At 36.3% G+C, this 10,091-nt stretch overlaps 1 protein-coding gene across 1 annotated transcript; it reads right to left on the reverse strand.

Moving 5' to 3' along the window:
* Positions 1 to 8,435: 8,435 nt before the first annotated feature.
* On the reverse strand, positions 8,436 to 9,288 carry LOC141706366 (oleosin L-like). Its single transcript, XM_074509143.1, has 2 exons — positions 8,928 to 9,288; positions 8,436 to 8,732 (listed from the first exon to the last, which is right to left on the reverse strand). Exons 1-2 carry the CDS (start codon positions 9,227 to 9,229, stop codon positions 8,618 to 8,620), a joined length of 417 nt encoding a protein of 138 aa, XP_074365244.1. The 5' UTR covers positions 9,230 to 9,288; the 3' UTR covers positions 8,436 to 8,617.
* Positions 9,289 to 10,091: the final 803 nt, after the last annotated feature.

The following is a 10,091-nucleotide window of genomic DNA, read 5'->3' on the forward strand; positions in this document are numbered from 1 at the left end:
GAACCTGAGAATTTTAGTAGTGTATAAATAATAATATAAATATTTGTTGTTGGCGGGTTCGAAACTGGGAGTTTAAGTAGTGTATATTCTTTTAATATTTAAATCTAACGGTTATAATCACTTGATTAAAAAGATGCGATGGTTAAAAATGGGGATAACCAAACATACCAAAAAATACATACCAAATTATACCCTTTATTCTGATTATTATAATATAGTATAGATATCGATATATCACGAGAAATTACACCATCAATTCTCTTTCTTTATCCATATCTAGCTGTGAGTTATAAGTTGTAACAGCCTACTCCTCACATTAATTGACAATAAGAATTCTCTAGATCTAAACTGATTTCACCATGTATTTGGCTATATGTGCATTTCCGATACATTTACGAAACAGCTCATGCATTCTTGAAACCTCCCAGTAGAACCACCGTTTTGAAATTGTGCACGGGAGAGTGACGGTTTCATGTGCAAAATTGTCAAAAAAAGCTGCAGCTCATGCAGAAGATTACAAACAAGCTGCACCCTCACGAACATCATCAATCTTAGCTCTAATGACTTTAGAATGGAATTTTACAATCTCTGTTGATGATGTGTCTAGTGATCTGTTTACTGAGATGGACACGTGCACATGCTTATTTGTTAGACACTTGTATGCCATGCATGCATGCAATGCTTATTTGTTAGACACCTGTACTTCTTCTTAAATCCCCATGCAGTACATTACAAAATTACTCATAATCATCATTATCTTTGATGCTAAATACATTCCTAAAAGGTTCTAAGAAAGCAAAATCATGCGTAATCTGTAACAGATTCATGTAACTCCCAAATTAAGATGCAACGTGGGGTCCTAGTTTTGTTACACGTAGATGCATACATGCAATTTTTACAGTCTAACGGTAAAAAATAACAAAATATTTTCTGTCCCGTTTTTTTTATATATCAATCAAAATTCATATTTTGTTTAATAAAATCTCGAAAAAGTGATTCGATTGATGGTTGCTAATTGACCGAAGTGGTATCATTCTCGATACTGAGATCCAATGATCCGGGGCGTAATCCTGGACGGTAAATGTTGTTCATGTTTATATAACATTCCAATGATCTATTAAGAATGCTGGTATTTTGTAACTTTTAATCAATTCATTCGTCCGAAAGACTGGTAATAATAAATTTTCTATCCACGGTTATTTTAGGTGGTCTTCACAAATTGGGGATTTATATTTATTAACGACCACATATATTGTAGATAATTCGTAAAATATCTCGCGGTTATGATTTTTTATGCAAAAATAATATGTTAAAATTTACGTATTTGTATTCATTAGGTGTCGTTAAAGTAAAAAAAATATATTTTATGTCAGTTAATTTTAATTGTGTACACGACAAAATTACTAATAATATGAATAATTGTCGTTTATTGTATTTATTTGAACGTGCATAAGTAATTGTCGTTTTGTATGTACGACCGAACATAAAGTAAATGATTGTCGTTTATCATGTTCCATGTTCGAGCAGCCGAGTATAAAGTAAATGATTGTCGTTTATCATGTCCGAGCGTCACAAATTTTCAATTGTCCGTACGTTGTTCATATACGTCATTTGTCAACGAATGTTATAAAGTATGTAATTATCGTCTATCGGTCTTGGAATTATTCTTTTAGGTTAAATTAATTATACAAATACATAGAATTTAAAATTTTACTCGAAATACCAATAAGGCGTAACAAAATTAAAATATTAAGAGTAATAAAAGTATTTAATGGTAATTGTTCTTTAATATCATTTTCAGTTTGATCTGTCCTTCTGAAGTTTATTATTATATGCAGAGAAAGATTTAGTCAGATTGCATTGCCCTGTTTAACATAAACACATAACATAATCTGGCCTCTGTAACTTTTTGGTGACAATTAAAATTAAGAAATAAACATAAAAAATGTAGAGATGAGTGGTAATTTTTTTTAACTAAACTAGAGATAAGAATGACTTGCATTGCAACTCCCTTAATTTGTGTAGTTCTCAATCTCCACCACAAATACTAAATGCATGCTTTTGTCAGCAAAATGCTTCACTATTCTCACTCCAACTGCTATATAAACAGCCCCTCTGATCCCCTTTCTCTTCATCCCTTCAACACAAACAACAACTAAGGATATAGTTCTATATCCTTAGTCTCTCTCCCTCCCTCCCCATGGCTTACGCAGCAAGGCACCGAAAGTTCCCACCAAACTCCATGACCCAAGTCTCCAGTCTGCATGGCAGGCAGTACTACTGCCCTGTCCATGATCTCAACCGGAGCATCGTCTCGGACTTCTACAAGTCCGACGAGTTCCGGATGTACAAACATAAGGTCCTCCTCTGCGAAAAGCGCTTCTCTCATGACTGGACCAGTTGTCCATTCACTCATGTCGGGGAGAAAGCACGTCGTCGCAACCCACGTTCTTATCTGCCCATTCTCTGTCCTTTTTTCAAGGACAATTCCATTTGCAGGAGGGGCGATTCGTGCAAATTCTCGCACGGAACGTTCGAGTATTTTCTCCACCCGGGGAAATACCGCACGGCCGCATGCGAGAACGGGCCAGGCTGTAAGAGGCCAGTCTGCTTCTTCGCACACTCTGTGGAAGAACTCCGTGATGAGATGACTCTCACCACTGAAGAAATCCACGCTGCATTTTCCTACGATGCTCATCTCCCTGTGGCCATCGCGCCACGTCAAGTCCTCAGAGCTCTCGCAGCGCGATCCAAATTAACCTCTGCCAGGAACAAAAACAATGCAGCTGCACTAGCCGCACTCAAGGGCAAAGGTAAGGTAACTGATGACTCTTTTGTGGCAGATAAGTCCACCTTCTGGAACTTGGAAAACTCGCCAGCGTCGCTGTGGAGCGTGGCTTTGAATGCATGGCCACATGATTTCAACGGACTCGTTGATCTGCTCAAGGAAATCAAGGATGCAAACAAGCCTGAAGGTGCTCAGACTTGCCGCAAGAGCAGCTTGGATGCAAATGCACGGGCTTGGACTCGGGACTACAGCTTGTTTTAATAATAAAACAAGCAATCGCGCACACTCTCCGTTTATTTTCTTTTCAAGTTATGTTATTTGTTGTCGATGTCGTGTGTTTTTATTATGTGCTCGTGTTTTTACCGTCTGTATGTTTCAATAATGAACCGTGTGCGCGCAAGTCCAAAATAAATAAATGATGTACTGTGTGTGTTTCCAGAATAAATGAATAAAATGTGTGTTGTATTTATAACTTCCATCCATCAATTTGTTTTATTTAGGCATTTATATATATACGTATTTCTTCAAAACCAATATATATAATAAATACTTTTGATATTTCTATTTAAGCGAAAGTAATAAACCATATAAGGTGAATAATAAAATAAACTATCTATTTACTGCTTCAAAAAAACACTATTTATATAACATTTATTTTTCTTTACGGTTAAAACTCGATAAATGAATGTATAACCGGAAAGTTTAATTTATTTAACATGATTATTTATTGATTGATTTTGATCTATCGAGGTAAAAATATATTATATCTGTTATTTTTGGACTAGTTTATTCGTCTATCAGATATTTATTTATCTTCTATGGCAATCTCAAAAATTAGGTTGCATCATATCCTTGATTAATTTTGGGTGTTTGAACAAACTTACTTAATCTTATTTTATGTAGAAAACTCGTAACCGCTAAATTTCGGGTGCGTAATGGGTGCAGTTCACAGGACTTTTTTGGTGTGATATGCTAATGCTACTTCATGCTAGGGCTGCTCATGGGTTATCAACCCGTTCAAACCAACCCAAACCAACCCTTATTTGGGCCGACCAGACCGAACCATCCAAATCCATGGGTTAGTTGGGTTAAATTTCCGTTGAGCCGATTATATTGGGTTGATTCGAATTCTTAACCCAACCCAACCCGATATAATTGTTAAGTACCAACTCATTTCCATCATATATTACTGACTCCCCACCCATTTTAATTTCGGACACAGTAGACCTTCCTCCACCAATTTCTTTTAAGGGAGTCTGCAGCTTTCTTGGGCATGCGAGTTTCTATAGGCGTTTCATCAAGGACTTCTCTAAAATCTTTAAACCGTTGTGCAATCAAGGGTGGCCACGAAGGGTGTGTGTCTGCCATTTACTTGTATAGGGTCTCCCTGAATCCTTGGACGTCTCCTTTCCCCTAGCCGCCTTTTTTGGGCTCGAGTTGCGCTGATATTTCTTCCTCCTCTTCTTAGGGCTCGAGGATTGGTCCTTCTTATCTCGATAATTTTCACTGATCTTTAGCTCCCTCGTCGGCTTCTCTACCCTCATAAAGGGCTCACCCTGCTCATAAATTTCTGCCAAGGTTCTGGGCTCGCTGACCTATTGGCTCTTCAAAAATTTTGACCCCTATTTCTACCCCGCAATCAAAAAAATCGTGATGGTTTCCTCATTATCATATCTAACTTTGGGAACTTCGACATTAAATCGTTGAAAGTACCCTGCAAGAGGTTCCCTATATCTATGCTTGATATTGGACAGAGTGGCTACTAGCGGTGAGTAATGGAGGGTGGACTAAAATTACTTGATGAAAAGATCCTCCAATTGTCGCCACATCCTTATGCTAGCTGGTCCCAACTTAGAAAATCATTAATGGGCACTTCCTCGAAGTGATGCTGCGAAGAGTCTGCAGCGGGTTGGCTCTGGCACCTGATAGACTCCTATCTCAGTGTTAAACTGAATAAAATATTCCGTTGGGTCCGCCTCCCCATTGAATAGGAGATCGGGGTTGTGCCTCAACACCCGAGGCAGAGGAGAGGACTGAATAATAGTCGTAAACAGATATGGGGCCGCCGAGGCCGGGGGCCTCTCTTATCCTGCTCCATCTGATCTAAAATCCTTCTTAAGTATCCAACCTTAACAATCTATCTCCCTATTGTTATTTGCATTACTCGAATGACGGGAGCCCTGTAGTCGCTCCCGACGTCCCCCTCCTCCGGGTCGGGTCTGGGACTCCTCTTCCTGGCCGGTCTTCCGTCTTCGTCGTTCCGCCCTTCTGAATGGAGTGTATTGGCGTCTGCATGAGGGAATCACCGCCGCCTCCTTTTCGGGGTTCTCTGATCCTCGTGCTCCTTTTTCTTTCTCTCTTTTCTGCAACTCTTCAATTTGAGCATAAGGTCGTGCTCACTTAACTTCTTTCCCACGCGGTCAAGCACACTGGTTGATCTCGCCTCGGACGAAGCTTGCATTGGCCTCGATCTTTCAGAGATCTGATTGCCTCGCTCGTTCTGTCTTGGAGGTATCTCATCCTAGTCCAATGATACCTCATTCTTTTGTGTGGTCTCTCCTACCACATCATTGAACTCGTTAATCAGCCGTTTTTAGGGCCCTTACCCTTCCAGTTGCGCTGAGAGAACTTGAGGCGACATGCCTTACACTTAGCATTCAGGGTAGAGCCATTTTTTACCCTTGACATTCTAGTGTTTATTTAATTTATCCGGTTGCCTAACCCCTCGAGATATGCCATGACCGTCTGCCCATCAATGGGTGCGGTTGGTGGTGGCGGCGGCGCCTGATTCTCCGGACGTCTACTCGACCCCGTTCAGGGTCCCCTTCTTACTTCCGCTTCTTGGTGTTACCACTGGTTTTCCCTCTTTGATCATTTTTTCTTCCTATGACGAAAAATTCCCTCCTTCTAGAGCCAAATGTGTCATGTTAATGCACGTTGAGCTAGCGAGCCCAGCTCGTTGAGACTGTTTGTCACTTGAAAGCCCACATTTTTTATAGATGAATCAAAGTGCGACCCCATCAGCACAGCTCGTAGTTTGAATTTTAGGTTCAACACTCCAGTATACCATGGAAACCTAGAGGGACCATGCCCAAAAATGGTGGAAACCTGCAAGGACCATGCCCAAAAATGGGCATAACACGTAGGAATCATTCCTCTTTCAGCTTTTGTCTTTTTTATTTAGGATGATGTGTGATCATTTTTTTGTTGTAATCTTTCAATTTCTGAGAAAAGTGATATTACTCTTACACTTAGTGAAGTAGATACCCTTTGAATTAGATCTGGCAAAATATGGATTTGGTTTGGTTTTGGATCGTTAATATGGATTTGGTTTGGTTTATGAACCAAAACCATATTCTAACCGTATTTTATTAAATATGGATTCAATTGGGTTTAGTTTTATATGGTTTGGGATTGAAATATGGATTAACCATATTTCTGATAAATACTTAAAATAAATATTTTTTATCTCATGAAGTTTGTTTAATATTTTGTAATTTGTTGAAAATTTATATTACATGTTGTTATTAATTTGTTATATCAGCCTTAAACAAAAAATTGATATTTATAATTCAACGAAATTGGAGGTCATTTATATTTTATGTCGAGTTGGTAAACAGTAATTTTCAAATTTTAATTATAGTAAAATTAACAATTAACAATTATTGTAATAATTAACAGTACCTAATCATGTTTTATTTTATTTGTTCTTTGACCGTAATTCTTTGACCAGTCTATTTTCTGTAATATATACTAAGCAGTAGCACATCAGGCATATTAACTATTTTGAGAGCAGGAAATAAAAGAAGTGAAAGACTGTAATAATATAGATCTATAAATACTAACTATTTTGGGAGCAGGAGACAAAAGAAGTGAAAGACTGTAATAATATAGATCTATAAATCTGGCTCAGATATGGTTATCACATTTTTCAATCCATTTTAGTAGATAAAAGTGTGATCTGAAATCAAACCAATCTTAATTCAAATATGTGATTTTTTCATGGTCCAAAATTAAAATTCTAGACTGGTTTGGTTAGGATTCATGGTTTTGCAACCACGTTGCCAGGTCTACTTTGAATTGTGTAAAGATGATTTGTTCATTTATTTTTCCCTAAAGTGAATTAAATAACAATTTGTTTTCATCAGTATACCATTTCTTCTCAAATTCGCCTATCAAACAACAAAAGCACATAGCCTTAACTTCATATTTTCAAGTTAGATCGTAAATAACTTAATAAATAATCAATTGATTCCAGTAATACAGAACATTCTATATTTAATACCCATTTAACTTCATTTTGAAACAATTTTGAAATTTCCTCGGCATGAATTTTTTTTAAAATTACTCATAATCGAAGGATGAAATATTTTAAAACTCACTCAAACCAAATTTATAAATTCATGCGAGTTTGATATTTAAAATGGATAATATATATTAAAATATAATCAACACTTTATTTACAATGGTATTATCCAAAGTTTAGAAACGTTAATTAAATTAAGCTTCTATTTTTCTGTAGATCTGAAGATATCTTATGACATATCTTAAGACATTGATATCTTATGACATATTTTAAGATATATTGACTGCATAATTAAAATTATATATATAGTTAAAATAATTTTAAGATATATTGACTGCATAATTAAAATTATATATATAGTTAAAATAATATTATTTTAACTATGCGATCAAAATATTTAGAGAAATAATGAGCGCTGAAAAAATGACTTTTAAAAACAAGTGACTATTAAAAAAATATTGGGAGTATGGTAAGGGGAGTATTGTAAATTATTATTATTATTATTATTTTGAAGCTCAGTATTGTAAATTATTGAATCGCGCACATTCCTGTTTTAGATTACCACATTGATTCTGTCGTCATTTCCCATTGTCCATTTTGTACTATTTCAGTATATTTCATATATTTGCGGTGACTGTGACTAGGCCGCGCAAAGGTCAAAAACCGGACCGGACAGACCGAAACCGAATTTTTTCAGATTAAGGATCGAGGACTGGATCGGCTCTATCCGGTCCGTTAAGACTGGAACAGAAAAACCCGGATTGAACCGGGACCGATTTAATTAATATTTATATAAAAAAAATTATATAATTTTATTTTATTTTTTTTCAATTTTATATACATTAAAAATTTTGTTACTTGATACGTCAATAAAAATTTAAAAGTAAGTACATATTTTATTATTTTAAAAATAAATATAAAATCTTAAGAATATGAATATCAATATTTTATTACATAAATTACGAAATTTAGTAATTTAAAGTATAGTATCGATTTATTTTATTATATAAATTTATTATCTATTAATTTGGATTAATAAAATATGATATTTGTGAATATTTAATATCTACATATGATCTTATAAGACATAAATTAAAAATAAAATAATTATATATATGAATTCAGGTCCATTCATGTCTTGACCAGATTTTTTTACCGAACCGGACCGAAAACCGGATTTTAACAATTAGAAGGACCGGACGACCGGGTATGTCCGGTCCGGTCCAGATTTTGAACCGGTAGACCCGGTCCAGGTTTCATGTACTGGACCAGAATTTTGTGCAGCCATAACTGTGACAACAAATTAGAGAAACTAACAAACCTTTTACAATCCAAACCAAGTCGAGAAATTAATTAAATTGAATAAACAAAGAAACAACATTATGTCTCATCATGGAACAAAATGCAAATATGCAACAGGAACAAAATGCATGTATAAAATGCAACAACAGTAGTAGTAAAATAATAAACACATCTCAAATGAAATACAACAGAAACTGATGCATATATGATTTTAAGCGCAGTTAAGTGCTAGTGGCATGCTCGGCCTTCTCCTTCAGTTCCCGGGCCCTAGCCGCCAGCTTCATTCTTGCCTGCTCGAAGGTATCAGCTCCAGCCGGTTGCCCTCCTTTTAAATACCTGCAACAATTCACTTATATTAATTATTGTCCAAAATTAATATTTGCATTTACCAACAAAGTCTTCGTACAAAGGTCAAGAGTTCGACTATTGAGTCCGGCCCTGATCGGGCTGGTGTGTATTTAACTATAAAAAAATTAGAAATATGAATACATATATATATAAATAAAATTAGTGAACAGATGATATGTATACTTGTAGATCCATGAGAGCACAGAGACAGCGGCCACACCGAAACCTCCAGAAGCCAGGAAACCAGAGATAATAAGGAACACAAAGATTGCGGCGGGAACAAGAACAGGACTGAAGATGACAACGAGAGGAGTGGCGATTGCCAGTCCCATCACCGTCCCGGCGAGAGTGAGGCCGGAGAGGAGGAGGAGTGAGCCGCCGGCTGTCACTGCAGTGGCTGCCTTCACCACCTTGTGAGCCTTTGGTTCGTTCGCCGACTCCTCGTGGGCTTGTTGATACGGATACCTGCGTCCAGTAGTAGCCATATCTTCAAACAAATATATTTTTTATTGTAAGATTATATATTTTATGTTTTGTGTAGACTTGAATTTGATGTGGATATATATAAGCTTAGGTGTTTATTATATAGTGCAGTTTGTGAGGTTAGGGGTTGGTACGTGTCATGAAGGTGAGTGCCACGTGTTCCAGGACTTGCATGCATGCAGAGATGCCTCATTTCTATCGTACACGTGTTTTTTTTCTTTTGTCTAATTTAGATGAGCTGTTGATACAGCGATGTTCCCCTGTAATTTAGCTCACGGTGTTCTCCTGCACTTGCTTTTATTTATCATCATTTTCTTTTTGGAAAGTAATTGCATCAGCCAATGGGTCCAGTGATTTTAGTTCATTTGCAATTGTTGGGGATGATATAATTTTAGACCACAGATTTGAAGCCCAAGAAGAAAACTTCTTCAGATGCAATAGCCAGATTGATCCAAAGTTCTTTCCGGCCTTTTTTTGTGTTTCTAAGTTTCTTTCTTTCTAGCCCAATACTTGGGTGAAAATCCTTGGTAAAAAAAAAAAAAAAAAAATCTAGGTACAGACTACAGACACAGTGCTATTTTACTAAGCCCATTGGGGGATTTCAATATTTGATCGGTCATACATACAACTGATGCACATGGATTAGGCCACAAGGCCCACAACCATTTCTTTTCATATAATCTATTCCCTTTTCCTTTTAAATTTTTGTAACTGTACTACTCCTATTTATCTATTTTCATATAATCCAACCTGCCTGTTCACTTTACGAAGTACACACGAGCTCCAAAAAAGATAAGAACGATTATATAAAAATAAGCTTATTGTGAATCTCAAAAAAAGAAAAAAAAAAAATTGTTCCTCATT

Source organism: Apium graveolens, chromosome 2 (assembly GCF_009905375.1).
Source record: "Apium graveolens cultivar Ventura chromosome 2, ASM990537v1, whole genome shotgun sequence".
NCBI classification, from domain to species: domain Eukaryota; kingdom Viridiplantae; phylum Streptophyta; class Magnoliopsida; order Apiales; family Apiaceae; genus Apium; species Apium graveolens.

Excerpts from the sequence above, each read along its gene's own strand:
- LOC141706366 (XM_074509143.1), bottom strand. The coding sequence starts at position 9,229 with ATGGCTACTACTGGACGCAGGTATCCGTATCAACAAGCCCACGAGGAG. Across the intron at positions 8,733-8,927 it reads GTGCTCTCATGGATCTACAA|GTATTTAAAAGGAGGGCAAC; the intron begins GTATACATATCA and ends GAATTGTTGCAG.